Below are 19,584 nucleotides of genomic sequence, written 5' to 3'. Positions count from 1 at the left end.
ACATGTTCATATTAGGCAGCTAGTAGAAGCTCATCCTACTACTTATTCCTTTGGTAGATTTTTAAAGTGTTCTCATATTCATCAATTACAGGGGGAGGTAGTTTTCACTAAAGATATAAAATTCAGGCAATTTTTGAAACCATTCAAGTCCTACCCCCTTTTGATGGAATAATGAAAATTGGCAAGTTGGTTATTGATAAAAATGATATAATGCCAGTCTGAAGACTATATAGTTCATATGTTAAAACTTAGTCTGTTTAAAGGCTCTGATGAATGAGAGAGCGTTATTAAATACCTTCTGTGTTGATGGTCTTCCCTTATCTTTTTGTTTGTTTGTTTAGAAGAGAATCACAAGCAATAGAAATAGAAACAACAGATTTTTATTTTTTATGGTAGAACTTTTGGTTTATAGTTTACATCTGTTTGCTTACTTATTGTCAGAAAATTTACAGATTTGGGGTAGCACACTTGACATGTTTATGTTTTTTATATTAGCATGTTAAAATGTTGTGGAAGAATATACTTTTAACTAGGATCACTTTATTTTTTAAACTCATTGTAGCCTTAGTCTTTCACCCAATAAAATGTATGTGTTTTTATATGGCAAATACATAGTTACTAATAATAATCAGAAAATTTTTATATAGTTTGAACTCCATGTAACTTTAGCCAGTTCCCAGATTTAAGAATGGCATATGGCATTAAATGTTTGTAATGTTCGTTGCATGAAATATAGCAGAGTATAACTGAAAACTCTTAAGTGAATTATTCAAACATAATAGTGAAAAAAAAATTGTCTATTAGCCATGCTTCCTTGACTTGAATAAGTTATTTAGCTTCTGTAAGCCTGTTGTCCCACAAGTAAAATGGAGATTTGTTTGTCTCAAGGGTTATTAAGAGAATGGCAATCTCATATATCAGTTTTACAATAAAATCATAAAATAATGCAAACACTTGTCAGTTTAGAGAAGCATAAATAAAAAGGATTTATACTTTAAATACAACATGTATCTAAAAAATTTTTTAATTCTGAAAAAAAAAATCCCACACATTTAAGTCATTCATATATTAATCTGTAAAGAAATTTTATTGCTACTTTAATCAGTTATGTTTCATTATCTTTGTTTCATCATTCACCATTTGTGTTTATGTACTATATGCTTAAACATGTAACATTACTTATTCTAGGTAATATATGATTAGGTTTTTTTTATTTTAAAAAAGGATGCCATTTGTACTAGTTTCCTAGGGCTGCTGTAACAAATTATTAGAACTAGGTGGCTTCAAACAACAAAAGTTTATTTCTCACAGTTCTGAAGACTAGAGGTCTGAAATCAAGATGTCGGCAGAACCATCCTCTAAAGGCTCTTGGGCTCAGTCCTTCCTTGCGTCTTCCTAGCTTCTGGTGGTTGCTGGCAGTCCTTGTTTCTTGGCTTGCGGACACAGCACTTCAGTCTTCACCTGTATCGTTACATGGTGTTCTCCTTATGTGTCTCTGTGTCTAGATTTTCCTCTTATAAGGACATCAGTCACTGGATTAGAACCTGCCTAATCCAGTATGGCCTCATTTTAACTCGATTACATTTGCAAAGACCATATTTTCGAATAACATCACATTCATAGGTACCAGAGGTTAAAACTTGAACATATTTGTGGGGCAGGGCACAGTTCAACCCTCTACAGTTTGCCCTCTGGTCCCCAGCTCTAAGTCCAAAGTCTCAGCCAGTTGGGTAATGAGTAAGAAACTGGAAGAACTTTGAGGTACATAATAAACAAATGGCCACAACTGATGAGTAGCTTAAAACATTTTTAAGGATGATTTTTTGGAGGACACAACCCAACATAGTACAGCATTTCATGCAAAATTTGCCTATCACAGTGTCTGATACAGAATGTTCAATAAATGGTAGCTGCCTTTTAAAAACAGTTAATTGGGTGCAGGAAGATAACAAAGCCATGTCAGTGTGCAGATAGTAGGTTAAGTTGGGCTCACAGATAATTTATTTTTTCTCTCTCAACAAAAGAAATTATTACATACCATAAACTTTCAAGGTCTAGCATATAGTATCAGCTATGAGTATTTAGAAATATAGAACCAAGATCCCAAGGTGACTTGTGCTACGGTCTTTTTTTCCCCACTTCTCAACCTTGGGTTTTCCCACTAAAGCCAAGTGATGGGCAGATAAATGTAGTAATAATTCAGGATTATTCATGGCTATTACAGTCTACTCTGAGTGTTTCAAAAACTTCTTTTGAAAAGTTATCAGAGGAAAAATAGTGAACTGAAAGTACTAAGTGGACCTCTTTATAGGCTAGAATTAACTAAAGTTAATGCTGTAAAATGAACTGTTCTCATTTTAGACTTTTCCCGTAGCACTACCCATTCTGTGTTGTTTCTTTGTCTACTGCAACTAATTAATCATCTTCCCTTATCATCTTCCCATTTATTGAGATTTCCATAGCCTTGCCTTCCTTCTGAAACAGACTGTACCTAGGGGCCTATATGTAATTATACTCTTTTCAGGGCCCAAAGTCTACTTGAATGGCCTTTCTTTTCCCCCCTTCCCTCTCTCCTTCCTCCCTCACTTCTTACTGTCTTTCTCTCTGTCATTGGTGGCTGGTGGGCCAGTACAGGGATAGAACCATCAAACCCTGGACCACCAACACACTCTATCCAACTGAGCTAACTGGCCAGCCCCTACCATTTTTATGTGTAATTAGTAGTTGGTAATCTATTGTAAAATGAAGCCTTAAATTATCTTGATTTTAATTCATTAGTTCTCAGACTCTTCTATCAGAATCACCTTCAAATACGTTTTTTAAATACAATTATCCAGAGAGTAGTTTAGTACGTCTTGAGTAAGGCTCAGGAATCTGTATTTTTAAAAGAATGTACAGATCTGATAGACAGATTGAGGAGCTGCCATTACAAATTCCAGGGGGGGAGGGGGTGGAAAATAATGAAAAGTAAAGGCTAATCAGATTTGTTTATTTTATGGTTGTTTATGTTTTTGTTCCCTGTGTTTTCCCAATATTTTGAAATAATCTTTTTGACTTCTGATATTTAATAAGGAAGGGTTCTAAAATAATACACTTCTCAAAGAAATTAATGAAAACTTGTAAAATCATATTATTTCTTCTAGTAAAATTGTAAGATGTTTGCATTCGGTACATTGTCATGAATAAACTTGAAAGATACTTAGGTAAATGTCATATAAGGGCAGCATGCTATAATGTGATAAGCTCTGGCCTAAGAGTCCTGGCTGACCAGCTAGCTGCATGTGACATAGCAATGTCATCTTTTGGACCATAGTGATGTCATCTGTAAAATTATAGTACTGATCTATGTGTCCTAGACACTCTTATCCAAATAGTGATTAAGAGGTAGTAAATGGTAGTGGAGACTGAACGATGAACTGAAAGGACCTATTATCTCTTTAACACATTTGGTGCAGAACATATCTGCTTTAAGACTACCAGCAGCAGAAGTGATATGGATGACCTGTTTGTGTGTGTGTGTTTCTTTTTAACTAATTCTGGAATAATTTCAGACTTACAGGAAGCTTGCAAAACTAGCTTGAAAAAAAATTCCAGAATGCCCTTCACCCAGATTCTCCAAATGTTATCATTTTACCACATTTGCTTCATCATTCTGTCTCCCACACCCCACCCCAAACACGTAATTTTTTTTTTCTGATACTTTTGAAAGGAAGTTGCAGGCATGATGTCACTTATCATAAATATATCAGTGTATGTTTGCTGAAAATAAGGATATTCTTTCATATGACCACAAATATCAAAGTCAGGAAATTAACACTGATATACTACTACTATATCTGCATACTTTACTCAAACATTGCCAGTTGTCTCACTGATGTCCTTTATAAGAAAGAGGGAGGGAGGAAAGGAGATTGATTGACTTGGGGGCCCTTTATCCAATTGAGGATCACACATTAATTTGTCAGCCCTTTTCTTGAATCTTTACCTGTTTCTCTTTTTCATGAACTTGACATTTTTGAAGAGTATAGGCTCACAGTTTCTTGGAATGTCCCTCAATCCCAAATCAGTTTTTGGATGACCTACTTTAAATGTTTAAACAATCAGATTTAAAATGTTTAACGTATATTGTAAATTGGGTTTCAAATGCTTATTTAATTAATTTGTAAAGAAAGGAAGGTATCTGCTCTGGATGAAATTGTTTCTATTTTATAAACAATACTGATTAATCTTCTAGAACTGAAAGTAAGATTTTTAAAACTCAAGACAGTTTATAATTATTAAGACAGTTGTTGCACAAAGGGTGTATCAAGAGTTTGGTATTGGGAGCTGATAGAATACAATCAAAAATTCTAGATACAGGAAAAATTCCTGTTGGATATTGGTAGCATACTTGGTAGGTAGCAAAGAAAGTTGGTTTAGTCATTTCCTAGGGTATGTATTTCGAATTTGGTGTTAAAAATCTTTAGTGCAGTAAGCATAAGATTAGGCCTTATGTTTGAGGTAATGATAAGCAATGGTACATAGATAGTCATGAATGGGAAGGAGGTGAATAATTAGGGTACTGCTAAGAAATTTGTCTGAGAAGTATAAATAATGACTTGAAAACTAAGTTGAAGATTTTAGAGGATGTGCTCTAGTCGGATGCTGTAGGTTTTTACCATAAAGTGACATTCTCAAAATGGCCTTTGAAAGGAAAAATAAAATTGATGTATGTAAAAATAGATTAGAATGATGAGCAAGGCACTACCACCCTACAAAAAGATCAAGGATGGTAGAGAAAACGAAGTGGCAATTTGGGATGTGATAAGGACCCAATTATAGTAGTAATTGTTAGAGTCATCTGGGGCTGGCCCGTGGCTCACTTGGGAGAGTGCGGTGCTGATAACACCAAAGCCACGGGTTTGGATCCCTATATAGGGATGGCTGGTTAGCTCGCTTGCAAGAGCGTGGTAATAACAACACCAAGTCAAGAGTTAAGATCCCCTCACCGGTCATCTTTTAAAAATAAATAAATAAAGTCATCTGAATTTCTTTGTTAAAGAATCTAATGGGCTAGTGATCAGTTACTGCTATGTACAGTTCTTGGAACGATGTAAGACAGAAGTAATGGGACTGAAAGGGTTGACAGTAGTGATGAAATTCAGACTATTGAAACACTAAACTCTTTCACATTTTGAATATTTCATACATGGGTGCTGAGATAGTTATATAGAACTGGAGCAAACAAGAATTTGGTGTTAGTGATTCTGGTGTATAAGATGGCTTGTTAAATTACACTCTTTTTAACAAGATATTCTAGAACTGAACTTTAGGCAGTTGATGCTACATCAAGTATGTGTGCTCTCTAGTTGTCATTCAGTAAATACATATTGTGCACCCACTCACTGCCAGACATTTTTCTAGGCACCAGATATCTAATATGTAGATGAATGTCGTTTTATGCCACTTAACATTGGAGAGGGGGCTGGGGATTCAAATAAATAAATATATAATATGCTGTATAGTGGGAAGTTGAATGAAGAAAAATAAAGCTGTGATAGTAGGGACAGAAAGTAAAAGAGGAATGTTCTAACTCAACTCACTCTCTGGGATTAGAATTCTTTTTCTGCTCCCTGTCCTAGTCATTCTTTTTGACCTTTAATGCCTCTGCATAGCTTTGCACTGACAGTGTGTCCTTGGGATCATCTGTAGCCCATGGCCTGGATTGTATATATAGCACTACTCTACATAGAATTGGTATATAATAACATAAAGCTGATGGTGGATTTTGTTTTTCTGAACTACTAAGTCTCTATTTTACAATTTTCTATACATTTCTCTTTTTTAAAAGGACACTGTCAAGTACTTTTAGACTGTTATTTATAATAAAAACAATTTCTTGCTTATATTTATTTTTGTTTCTGTTGATTGCCCTGTAATTTTCTTGTTTGGAATGGGACATAAAGAGGCTTTTTATTCATTTGTCTTAAATGAGAAAGGCTCTAGCAATAATATCTGCTGTTTATTATTACTGTTTCTTATCTGTAAAATACTAATATTTTATGGCAAGTATTTCTAATAAAAAATTTTAAAATATTTTTTAAATGTGTAATTTAGACTTATTGTCTAATATTAATTTTTTAAACCAATCAATTGGTTAACTAAGAAATGGCTTATCTTTACTTAAAAGTATATATTACTGTATTTTTAATATATTACAAAGAATACATATTTAACACACTAAATGTTGTTATTCTATGAACAATGCAAATGAATGTCAATCAAAGTATTTCAGTGGCTTAAAATCTGAGTTTGCTAACTACTTATAACTTGCTTGTTACTGTAACTGAAAATTTTGCTGATGGTTTCCCTATTCTGGTGTTGATATCAGGGTATCACATTAAATCTTAGAATTATATTTTAAACTAAGCTGCCAAGAGCAGATACAGGTTTATTTTTCTTGTGTTTTCTGCTCTCTCTCTTTTTTATATAGCTACATATGTTAAGTATCTGTGTGAAATTTTCCCCTCCAATTTTAATTTCCTGTCATAACAAATAGGAATTAGTGGGGGAAATAATTTTTTATTGACTGAATTTATAGTTTTAGTAACTATTATTTGAGGAATAACTTTGTCAAAAATATTTGCTGACTACAGCTGCTTTGTTGTAGGAGGACTGACAAATGGTAGTGGTCGATATATCTCTGCGGCACCTGGAGCAGAAGCAAAATATCGAAGTGCTTCAAGCACTTCCAGTCTGTTTAGCTCCAGCAGCCAGCTCTTTCCTCCTTCTCGACTTCGGTATAATAGGTCAGATATTATGCCTTCTGGCCGCAGTAGATTATTGGAAGATTTCAGAAACAACCGCTTCCCAAACCTTCAACTTAGAGATTTGATTGGACACATAGTTGAGTTCTCTCAAGACCAGCATGGTTCTAGGTAAGTGATTATGATTCGTGATACTTTTCCCTTCGTTTTTGCTTTAAAATTGCTACCTTATAAAATCAAATTTTCCATGACTAGGCTCAGCTAATCTACATTAAGTGTGGAAGTTTTTAAAAAATAAAACCTAATATGGATTATGGATTATATATTTTTTTCTTTCACATTAGGATAAATTATAAAAATATAAAGGCTTTTAAATTTACTTTTTATGGTTTCCTGGTTTTCTACAACAAGGATATTTTTATAATGAAAATATAGCAGTGCCTTTTATTGGATTATTATTGGCTCTGAATTATATTTACAGATTTAAGTGTCCCTGGTGTATATTTTGTCTTCGAAAAATAGCAAAAAAAAAAAAGTTTAAAGCTTTTGTATAGGCTAATATTAAATGTGATTTGACTTAAATTGAAATATTTTACATTTGTTATAGGAAAATTTGGTGCCTGTTTACATTAAACATACTTGATGTAATGCTTGAGAGGTACATGTGAATTAGCATTCTCAAGAAAGGAAAATAGAATTTTAACACATTTATTAAATTTGAGAAATGGGGCCGAACCTGTGGCTCACTCAGGAGAGTGTGGCGCTGGGAGCGCAGCGGTGCTGGGAGCGCTGAGGCCGCAGGTTCGGATCCTATATAGGGATGGCCGGTGCGCTCACTGGCTGAGCGCGGTGCGGGCGACACCAAGCCAAGGGTTCCGATCGCCTTACCGTTCACAAAAAAAAAAATTGAGAAATTGCCTCTTTATAGTTTTATGGTAAACTCAAAAATTTTTTTAAAAATAGATATTTAGTAATATATTATGAAAAATAAATGAATAACCAGCAAGATCTTTGTAATTTTCTTTTTCCTTGATTATAAGAGAGCTAACCTAAGAAAGATTAAACATCTCTATGTTTAGGTTTATGTCAGTCTAACTAGTAGTTATTTTAAGTTAAGGTGTTAAACGCTTCATAACTTCTGGGGTTTTTTTTGTATTTTTGTTTTTTTTGTAAATTAGCTGTTCACTGTGTAAACTATAATAGTATTACTTCTGGAAATAATTTTATTTGTGTGTATATGTGCGGGAGAGGACATGTGATATATTCAAGTAAGAGATTTTGCAGAGTTGCTTTTCAACCTATTGTCTGTCCATGGCACTTAAATTTTTTACCCACATAGGTTCATACAGCAAAAGCTAGAGAGAGCTACTCCAGCTGAGCGACAGATGGTATTTAATGAAATTCTGCAAGCAGCCTATCAATTGATGACGGATGTTTTTGGCAACTATGTTATACAGAAGTTTTTTGAGGTAAGCACACATGCATATTTGTGTATCTACCAACTACATATTTAGTGCAAAGAAAAGCCTTTAAAATTGTGTAACAGTCATTTTCATATAAAAATTATATAAACCTGGGAGAAGATATTTGCAAATCATATATCTGGTAAAGATATATCCGGAATATATAAAGAGCTCCAAAACTCACACACACACAAAAAAAAAAAACAGCCTAATTAAAAAATGGTCAAAGGACTTGAATAGACATTTCTCCTTAGCAGATAATACAAATGGCTCATAAGTCATGAAAAAATGCTCAGTATCTTTGGTCATTAGGAAAATGCAAATCGAAATCACAATGAGATAGCACTTTACACGTACTAGGACGGCTGTAATTAAAAAATGGAAAATAACAAATGTGGATGAGGATGGGGAGAAATGAAAGCCCTCTCACACTGCTGGTGGGAATATAAAATGTGCAGCCATCATGGGAAAGTTTGGCAGTTCCTCAAAAAACTAAACATAAAATCACTGCACAACCCAGTAGTTCCACTCATAGGTATATATCCAAAGGAACTGAAAACAGGAACTTGGACACGAGCATTCATCGCACCATTGTTCACCACAGCCAAAAGGTAGAAACCCAAATGTCCATCAGCAGATGAATGTATAGACAAAATGTAGTATATGCATACAATAGAATATTATTCAGCCGTAAAAAGAAACAAAGTTCTGATACAAGCTGCATTATGGACAAACCTTGAAAACATTAAGCTAAGTGAAGTAAGCCAGAAACAAAAGAAAAACATTGTAGGGTTCCACCTATATGAAATATATAGAATAGCAGATTCATAAGGACATGAAATAGATTAGGGCTTATGGGAGCTGGGGAGGAGGGGAATAGGAAGTTATTGTTAATGAGTACAGCATTTCTGTTTGAGGTCATGGAAAAGGTTAAATTATGATGGTTGTACAACAGTGTGAATGTAATTAATGCCGTTAAATTATACACCTAAAAGTGTCATATTTATGGTGTATATATGTTTTATCACACACACAAAAATTATGTGAGCCTACTTGAAAAGTTTAATATTAGTCCTGATTAATATTTGAAAATGTAAAGCATTGGGAGTAAGTCTTAGGTGAACCAGGTAATGAATAATTCTGTAGTCTTTATTTCGATTTATAGGTGTGTTTTATTTTGTAATTTAGCTAATTTTTAGTTTTTAACTAACTATGTTGTAGCTTAACAGGTTTCCTTCTCAATTTTATGAGAATATAGTTTGAGAATTATCTAGGTGAGAAAGTTTTAGTGGTCTCTGTATGGCTCAGATGTTCATATACGAGTATTAAAGATAAGGGTTTTTGTTTGTTAGAAATGAAGGTGTTTACTTTAAAAGAATATTACTTTACAAGATGGTTAATATGTTAGTATCAAGGAAATTTTAGATAAGTATGTCTGACTTAACAAAAAAAATAATAAAATTATCATTGCGAGTATATCTGGGTCTATCTTAATTGGCTTCTACCTTAATGCCTCCTCCCTACATAATTACTAAATGTAGTATTTGAAAAATAGATTCAGTAGGCTACAAACTGTGTCTTATTCAAGTTTAACAAAGTAATATTATGGTCACTCTTTATTAATATATTTTTTTGTCAGTTTGGGAGTTTGGATCAAAAATTAGCCTTGGCTACTCGTATTCGTGGTCATGTTCTACCCTTAGCCTTGCAGATGTATGGCTGCCGTGTCATTCAGAAAGCATTAGAGTCTATTTCATCTGACCAGCAGGTAATTGTAAGTTAAGATAAAATTTTGCATTATTTCATTCATTTTTTAACTTATTACTTCTTTTTATCTTAGAGTAATTTTGAAATTAAATGTCTTCAGTATTTCCACTAGTCTAAAATATTATTTAAAAATCTGTCTCAAACAGTACATTACTAGTTAAAAGGTACAAAGCATATTTTTGATTTGTACTATTTATTCCCTTCAACATCTTTTCGTCTCTAAATAAAGATATTTGAGTTACCTACATGTGGTAAACAGAGTGCTAAATAATGGGTGTTTTTGCTGTCACTTGCTTATTTGGTTTTCTGTAATATCAGAATGCATTTTTACTATTTCCAGTGTTTATTTGGATTGTGTCTAATGTTTCTATTATAAGAAATTTTTAAGACCAATAACATTTCTGAGTGCTGGTCAAATAGATATATAAAAACAATTTTTAAATCTAACTCAACAGAAAAGTAACCTAAGAATCCCAGTTTTTTGAAAGAGAACACATATATATTAAATGAGAAATACAAAGGATTAATGCAGTTTCAGTCATACAATGATGGGGCTTGTAACTGATCAAAATAACTTTTAAAATTATTTAAAATAGACAAGAATATTGATTATAGGGGATGTGGATAAATGCTGATTTCATCAAATTTTAAACCGAAGCAACACTAATTAGTGGGAATCTTGTATGAAATTAAGCAGACTTTTAATATGAAGTTAAGAGATACTGTTTTATGTATGTTATATATGTACTACAATGAAGGCATAATAAGAGTGAGGAAAAAAATTATTTCTGAAAAGTTAGTGGAAATAAGTTTGGAAAGATATCAGCTTTGACTTGTACAATAAAAGCAAATTCCAGAATTAAAAACAATAGTATATGGATGGATATGTATGTGTGCATGTGTATATATTAATCACAGCATTAAAATTTTGTGAGAAAATACTATTATTTCTCTGGAGGAAATCCTGAGATTTAGAGTAAATAAAGATATGTCACAATGGAGAAAGATAACAAATTTCATTATGTAAAAGCTTAGAACTTCTTTGCCACAAGGTTCAATCTGGTGCAGATATTTTAAATGTCTTTGATATTCAAAAAAATAAAACTTTAGGAGTAAATCTTATGTGAATCAGTTGATGAATAATAGTATTCTATTCTTAAAGATATTTTAAATGTGAATACCTTTATACTGAGTATGTGTACTCCATTTCTCCACAGTACTATTTTTTATAGCTGTAATAAGGCACATAGATTATTGTTATCAATGATAAATAAAAATAAGTTCTTTATTATAAGAGCATTAAAAAGGAAGAATAAAAATGTCTAACTATAATTCATTCTTATGGGAATTATTGAAATAATATGTGAAAATCACATAGCCCATAAGTGCTCAATTCCTTACCTTTTTCCATGCGGTTGATATACTCCTACAGCCATTAAAAATAATTCCTTTGGGAAGGGGGGAGTGCTACTTAGGGCAAAAGTATAGAATTCTGAATTAGTTATATGTTACCAGCTTAGAAAGATTAGTGCAAGTTGTACACAGTGAAGACTAGTTTCAATATGGCAAATTCAATATCATCAGGTTGTATTTCAATATTTATTATTTAGATTATAATTCTGCAATATGTTTTGGTATTTCTCACCTTCAGTGGTTTCTGCCAATTATACCAAAGGGAAAAAAAAATTTAATGTTTGTTCTTTTAAAAAATTACAGGAAATAATATTTTTGAGTATATTTCTATTCCTGTCTCAGTATTTTTAATTCTAATTAGGTTGTTTGATGAGCTGATTACTTAAATACCATCTTCTCTTTTGCAGAGTGAAATGGTAAAGGAACTAGATGGTCATGTACTCAAATGTGTGAAAGATCAGAATGGAAATCATGTTGTACAAAAATGTATTGAATGTGTTCAGCCACAGTCACTGCAATTTATCATTGATGCTTTCAAAGGACAAGTAAGATTGATTTTTGATTTCTAATTTGTTAGCAGGGCATTATTGTAGAATTTGAATGTTGACACAGTTTTTTGTAAGTCATAAGATAATACACAGCACTTGCATTTAAAAATAGAAGACAAAATAGTAAATGTGCATTAATTTCTGCCTCTTTCATAAAGTCGGTAGATAGCTTCTTTTTTTGAGCTGAAAAACCTAGAAATACAAGTTTAATCATATTTCTTTAAGAAGCAAAGGTAATTCACTATTAGAATTATAAGCCCAACATCGTTTTCCAAATTTCCTGGGAGAGGGCAAGGAGGGAAGACTTAAGACTGTATAAGAAAAGACAGAAAATACATAGCAATTAGGAACTAATACATAGTAATTAATAGCTCTTCATTACAGTGCTAAACTACCCTTCCACTCCCATCCATTTTTTTCTATTATTACATATTCTCAATTTCTGATCCTATTACTCAAAATATCTTTAGCTCCTAAATTGAGCACTCCCTCCCCCAGCTTCCCGGTGTTAGCTAACACTGTGGTAGTCATATTAAATGTGAGTCCATCACCCTTCTGTTTTAAACTCATTCAGCACATTGTCAAAAACCTGTCTGCCTCTACTGTTCAAAAATGTTAGAGAATGCAGTTTTTAATTTTTCTAATTGTTTTAAGGTGTTTGTGCTTTCGACTCATCCTTACGGTTGCAGAGTAATTCAGCGCATCCTAGAGCATTGCACTGCGGAACAGACTCTACCTATTTTAGAAGAACTTCACCAACATACAGAGCAGTTGGTACAGGTATATAAGTTCCCTAATAATTTGTAATGTTTTTATATATTAGGAAGTTGTTCTGGTTTTCTAAAAGAAATGTAATTTATTGTTAAACACACTATAGAAACAGCGAGGCAAAAGCCTGTCATATTCTCCTGACTATACTACTAGAATTTTAGACAAATGATTAACATCTTTTTAAAGAATAATCATTATGAAAGTAATTTTTAAATATCTGTCTTTAGGATCAGTATGGCAATTACGTTATTCAGCATGTGCTGGAACATGGTCGACCTGAAGACAAGAGCAAAATTGTTTCCGAAATCCGAGGAAAGGTCTTAGCCCTGAGTCAACACAAATTTGCCAGGTATTGTAGTACTTTCTAATTCCAGGGGTCAATTCTTTCAACTCCCTGGCTTTTATTAGTAAGCACAGAAACGCATGTGTAGACTATAGCATAAAACTATAAGCTTCTTTGGTGGCATTAAAAAGTACATACATAGGGCCGAGCCCGTGGCGCACTTGGTAGAGTGCTGCGCTGGGAGCGCGGCGACGCGGGTTCGGATCCTATATAAGAATGACCAGTGCACTCACTGGCTGAGTGCCGGTCACGAAAAAAACGACAAAAAAAAAAAAAAAAAAAAAAAAAAGTACATACAGAACATTGCTTTTATTTTGTGAAAATCTACATAAATTGGTTTTGCCCACATACATTTCATTTTTGAAATCTCTTTTTAGAAAATTACTTGTCCCCAAGACCTGTGAGAAAATGCAGATTTTTTTAGTATGCTTTTGAAAGTCTCAGGCCTTATTAATGACCTGGTTTTCTTTTTTGAATTGTAATCTTAAGAGGCTAGTAATTAAACTTGTGGATGTCAAAATGTGGGTTGTCCTATTATACCAATTTCTGTTTTAAAAGTAATTGTCAAGACAGAAGAATTCCATTGTGACTCCTCTTCTGTTTTCTAATGTGTTGGAGCAGTTTCTTTCAAATGTCAAGGAAATTTTTCTGTAAATGAAAAAATAATATTTTTTGTATGCACTTTAATTTTTAGCAATGTAGTAGAAAAGTGTGTTACTCATGCCTCCCGTGCTGAGAGAGCTTTACTGATTGATGAGGTTTGCTGCCAGAATGATGGTCCTCACAGTGCCTTATACACCATGATGAAGGACCAGTATGCCAATTATGTGGTTCAGAAGATGATTGATATGGCTGAACCTGCTCAAAGGAAGATAATCATGCATAAGGTAATATGGTGTTTAGCACTTGAATAGGTAACTCAATTTGTCTATGTGATTTTAGGCTACACATTTAACTTCACTAGGCTTTAATTTCCTCATATATGTTATAACTGGAGAAAAAAATTAAAATCCATGGATAACCTTTGTCAGATATTGGTATGGTTTCCACTTTTATTAAATTCTCAATGTCATCTACTTAGTAAAATCACATTCATTTCTCATCTGTTTACCTACATTTAACATTATTCTTTCTTCCTACGTCTTATTTAGGTATACTTGATTTGCCATAATCAATGGGTTGAACATTGGATTTTAAATGTAATTATATTTTCCCACTAATCTAAAGAGAATTTTGGGCTGATTTCATTAATTGGGTGAGAGTATAGTAGTATCTCCTAATATTTTCCTTTCAAGCTGCTTTCTGTGTTCTCCTCCTAGAAATCTAGTGGTTCTTTTAAGAAATCATTAATTGCCACAGGAAAACTTACTGTTAAAAAGAACACTGAAAGAAGTAATATTTGAATATTCACTCTTGATCTTCTAAATTTGTTCATTTAGGAAACATGGAGCAAAGTACATAACCTCTTTGGACCTCTCCTTATGTAGAGAAGAAATGATCTCTTAAGACTCCTCGTAGCCTTAAAAGTGTTTTGACTTTCTGACTTTTAAAATTCATTCTTCGACTTGATATAGTAAATTTTCTACATGTTTTTTAATTTAATATTTGTGCTTAAAAATAATACATACAGAAATTTTTCAATCTTATTTTTAACAGCTACAGTATTTAACCATTATATAATGGATTGTTTCCAATTTTCTTAACTGTTACAAGTTGTGCTTTTATGGAAGTCTTTGCATAATTAAGTGTTTTGGCAGGATAAATTTCTGTTTGTGGAATCGCTGGGTCAAACGTATATAAACATTTTACATTTTAAGTAGATACTACCAAGTTGAACTCAAAAAATCTCATACGGGTTTACACATCTATCTATCCATAATATGCTAAGAGTGCCTGTTTGACCATACCCTTATCAATACGTTATTATTATTTATTAAAGCTTTGTCAGTGTGGATGGAAAGATCACTGGTGATACTTTTCTGCTGTTTGGAGCTTCTCTCTGTTTGCATGTGACATAGTTTAGAAGCAATGGTTTGTTTATTCATTGAACAATTCTTAGAGCAGATGTGAGGAGGGATTGAATAGATCAGAACTGCTTTTGCAAAAAGTAGCTTTTTTTGGATTTAAATTTTTAAATTGCAGTTATTTCTCTAAATTATCCAGATTGGGGGCCACTTTTTTAAGAAATCAAAAGCTAAAATAACTTAGATTTCCTAAGCAGATTATTTGTTTTTCAGATTCGCCCTCACATTACTACTTTACGCAAATATACATACGGGAAGCATATACTGGCCAAGTTGGAAAAATATTATTTGAAAAATAGTCCAGATCTTGGGCCTATCGGAGGACCACCAAATGGAATGCTGTAAAGAAAAAAAGAAAAGATGATTTAACCATGTGAAAAGAACGTTTCCTTTGTGAATTATCAAAACGCAACTCAACTATGAATCTTCAAATTTTTTTTAAAGCAAAACTATTTATTGACTTTATTCATCCATTTGTAAATTTTTTAAGGTTCTTGTGTATATTTGGGGGGAGAGTGGTGAATTATAAATTAAATTCAGCCCTGAGTGGAGACCTATCAGATTGGATTGCTGGCAAAGCACAGAATGCCTGTATATGATGTAACTGTATCAAAAAAAGTTGTCACATATTTTGTAAATTTTTACCTTGTAAAGTCACAAAAATAGTTTTTAAAGGAAAAAAGTTCAGTATTCTTTTAATAAACTGGCTTGCAGTCTGGTAGGTCTACAACCCCATAGCACAACAGGTTTATAGAGATGTATATAGAATTATAGTCCCCCCCCCCTTTTTTTTCTTTTTTGCATGAAGCCTTTTATAACATTAACAATCAACTGCATAAATATTAGTATTTTAAAAAGAAAGTTAAGTTGTATTTTGGTAATTCACAAACTATCATGCAAATAAAAAGCAAGTAATAAAATTATTGGAGATAAAAAGAACATTATTTACAGTGGATGTAGTTTAATACAAATACTGCCCTAAATTGTCTCTGGCAATGTACAGAAGAATTGTATATACTTACATATGTAATTGTTGTAATAGTTAGAAAAAGCAAAATCATGGTGACACTTCTATCCAGTTAAGTGCACTAAATGAAAAGTTAAGTCTTATATTAACTTTTCAGTTTGGTTTGCAATGAGAAAGAGTGGAAATTTGTATTTTGTTTTGCTTATAGAATTACAAAGACATGTTGAGGAAGTGTTGAGCTTTATTTTGCTTTTTATTAGTAGATGCAGAAAGTAGATGCAGAACCAGATAGAGGTGAAAAGGGGCCACTGAGAAGTGAATTTGATAGCTCAACATTTAAGCATGATTACATATTCAGATAGCTTTTTTTGCTTCCTATAAATATATGCATTGTGTGTGTAGTAATAGATGTAAGTTTACACTTTGAAAACAAATCTTGTTTCAATGTTTATTATAAAAGCCTTGCTAATTTAGTAGTGACACTTTCCTTGGTTGTACAGGTGTACATTTGTAAACCTTCATGCTGTAAATGGAATTTGTTTTATCTCTTTGGGAAACATTTGCATTTTAGTGTACATTTATGTCCCCGCCCTCTTTGACCTGGCAATATAGTGTTGTATAATATAAATTTATTTCTCCAAATCGAGAGTGATTTTTTAAAAATTTTTTATCTTTATATGGTTTCAGAAGTATGAACCAGCTTTCTTTTTATTATTGTGAGATACATTTTGTTTTATAACATAGTTGTTGACTCTGTTAATATGGACATGCTAGGATTTGGATCACTTTCAAATGAAGTCAGGGTATTGTGCATAATAGAAAGTATTGGACTGGAGATATTTGGTTACCATGGAGGCCAATGCTTTTTCCATCTTATTAAATGTGATGTGACTTTTTTCTTTGTACAGAAGAGTACTGTATTTTTGAATAGCCTACTCCCAAGTAAGAGCAAATCTGTATGATAACGTTTTTTTCTCTGGACATAAGACATAACAGTAACATGATGTACATTTACAAGCGGCCTTATGTACATTTCCCAACAATCTTTTTAAGGCAAAATTGTGACCATATGTGTATAATTAAAATCGTTTTTAATCCTTTGCCTATGAAAATATTTTGGAAAAAAACTTGCTTTGTATATTCAGTTTCTGAAAGATAAAGAAAGTGCTTTGTATTTTGTTGAAGTCAGTATTTTGTATAAACATTTATGTTGACCCACTTATGTTTAGCGCTGAAAACTAAAATGAACATTCTATCTCTGTCAGTTGAACATGGAAGGGATTTTTTAACTAGAGGTCTGCAGAAGAAAAGTAATCTTCTGAGCACAATATTGAATATATAAAGGTTTTTATCACTTAGCTGTTCATATTATGAACCTAAAAATAATGGCATAAAGTTTGAGGTGCCAGGCATACTTTTTCATGTTTGATGTTGAGTTATTCTAGTTTTCTAATTCAACATTCCTTGGTGAGGCCATTAAATCCAACCACTTGTCACTGTTCCTTCTCATAGTCACAGTGGTTTACCACCATGTCCCTCTCTCAGTAGCAGTGCTTTTGCTTTTTTTTATCTATTCAGAGCTGCTCTCTTCCAACCTTTTCTACTTTGTTTTGCCAGACTCAGAGTATCTTGGCCCTGTCTTGAACTTGGGTTCCCAGTAACATCAGCCTGTGGTTTCAGGATCAAAGCTGTCCTTGTTGGAGATTGATACTGACTTTCCTGTATTTGTACAGTTTGAATTCCTAGTTTTCCTTTGTCCTTACCCTCTTTTAGCACAGGCAGTTATCTCTGCAAACTTAGAAAATTACAAGTCCTAGAGAATACTACATTGGGAAACTGAACCCTCTTCTTGGGGTCCTATTGTTCCCATGTGTCCCAGTGCTGACAACCCAATCTTCCCAGTACTTTTAGGTCTATTTTAGAAAAATACTTTCTATAGAAATTTTATGGTCTGCCATTTTTGGTGCCCACCCAAATTCCTCCTTTTAGCAAGTTGGCATGAATTTTGGTAAAATCTGAAAATGGCATTTCAGAATAAAGAAATTTAATTGGGCAGAACTGCTTAGGTTTTACTCTCGAGTGTCTCCTTTTGATTTGGATTGTTTCTGGACCAGTTTGTCTAAGTCCTGGCTCTTATTGGTTCATATGAAATAATGTTATCTTCACTTCTTTGTATATTATGTATAAATTAGAAAATGAAAAATGTGTGAATAACATTGTATGAAATAAACCTGGTCTTGTGTTTTTCTCTAGATAAAATACCCCTCTGTACCTCAATTATAATTAAGATTTCCCATTCAAGTTTACTCTGACATAAGGAAAACAAATATTTTTGTCACATGGATGCTATTCTGGGGCCACTGATCCCATCTGTACTGATGGTATTAATCCCATCTTTTGATTAACATTCAGGATCTGCCTAATCATTAACCCATAGAGTAATTACGTACTTCATAGGATAAAACTTTAAGCCTGTTTTTGTATCGATAAAATGATACATCTTCTAGGTTGTTGTGAGGATTAAGTAAATCACACACCTTTACCCATAGGTGTTTGTTTCCTTTCCACATGAACTGGAGGAGGCAGTGTTGTCTAAAATAAGAATAATCTGGGTTCAGACGTGAATTTGTGTGTGTTAACTTATATAAGCCTTGATGCCTTCATCTGTATCATGGGATAGTGCTGCTTACTCGTTGGTTTTAAGAGCCAAGAATATATAAAAGATACCCAAAACCTAATTCTCAACAAATGCTAATACCATTCCCTTCCTTTCTATAGCTATTTAAAAAGGCAGACTAATTTGATAGAGTCCAAGATGGAGATTTACGTAAAGCTAAGTGGGAAAAGGAAACTTCATCACATACAATATTTTGACATTTAATTTTATCTTGGTTTGGGTCTATTTAGAGCTATAAAAGCAGCCCTCTGGAATTGTTGGCCTACCCCAATTTGTAGTGAAATTACAAGAAAAGAAAATATCACATCTTCCCACCCTAACTTACCAACCTAAAAGTAGTTTTCCTAAAGTGACTTGGGTAATGGTTACTCTATTTGCACTTTCTCAGGAAGATTTTAAGAAAAAAAAAATGGTGAGAGGGGCAGAAAACCACCTAAGGAGCAGTATTCACTGTCTGCCTTGCCTATCTAACTTAAAAGGACTTGGTTTAACCTGTCTGATGGGATTTGGATGCTCTAGACATTTCAGAAAATTCATCTGTGGACTGGGAGGTGAGAAGGAATGGAATGCTGAGGCCCTGTTACTCAACTTCTAAGAGGCTGCCTTGTGCCTGGGGAAGAGCATTGTACTGCGGAGGGAAGGAGGGAATCTGGGTCCCAGGTTGGGCCTGCCACATGTGGACATATTCCTGTTTGTAAAGCAGGGGTTCTAATCTGACTACCCACAGAATAGCTACAGGATAGGTCCTACAGGAAGCTCAATATTAGGTGGGGTTTTTAGTGAAATTCCTATAGGTAGATTCTCCAGTTTATGTTCCAGTCATAGAACTCTACTCTTTAAAAATATTTACCAGAAACTTAAACCA

General features: G+C 33.3%; 1 protein-coding gene across 6 annotated transcripts in view; it reads left to right on the top strand.

Moving 5' to 3' along the window:
- PUM2 (pumilio RNA binding family member 2) overlaps window positions 1–18,272 on the top strand; it is an 83,544-nt gene extending 65,272 nt beyond the window's left edge. For 4 of the 6 annotated variants that reach the window (XM_063077702.1, XM_063077699.1, XM_063077700.1 and 1 more), the window contains 8 exons: window positions 6,650–6,917; window positions 8,086–8,215; window positions 9,849–9,983; window positions 11,797–11,934; window positions 12,592–12,717; window positions 12,936–13,057; window positions 13,746–13,938; window positions 15,289–18,272. In XM_063077702.1, coding sequence (XP_062933772.1) covers window positions 6,650–6,917; window positions 8,086–8,215; window positions 9,849–9,983; window positions 11,797–11,934; window positions 12,592–12,717; window positions 12,936–13,057; window positions 13,746–13,938; window positions 15,289–15,420 — 1,244 coding nt within the window. In that variant the 3' untranslated portion in view covers window positions 15,421–18,272. The remainder of the gene's footprint in view (window positions 1–6,649; window positions 6,918–8,085; window positions 8,216–9,848; window positions 9,984–11,796; window positions 11,935–12,591; window positions 12,718–12,935; window positions 13,058–13,745; window positions 13,939–15,288) is intronic. The other 2 variants (XM_063077703.1, XM_063077701.1) reach the window with 1 other exon arrangement.
- The last annotated feature ends 1,312 nt before the right edge of the window (window positions 18,273–19,584 follow it).

This window comes from Cynocephalus volans, chromosome 14 (genome assembly GCF_027409185.1).
Source record: "Cynocephalus volans isolate mCynVol1 chromosome 14, mCynVol1.pri, whole genome shotgun sequence".
NCBI lineage: Eukaryota > Metazoa > Chordata > Mammalia > Dermoptera > Cynocephalidae > Cynocephalus > Cynocephalus volans.
The sequence above is the reverse complement of the archived record's forward strand: the minus strand, read 5'-3'. Positions and strand labels throughout refer to the sequence as shown.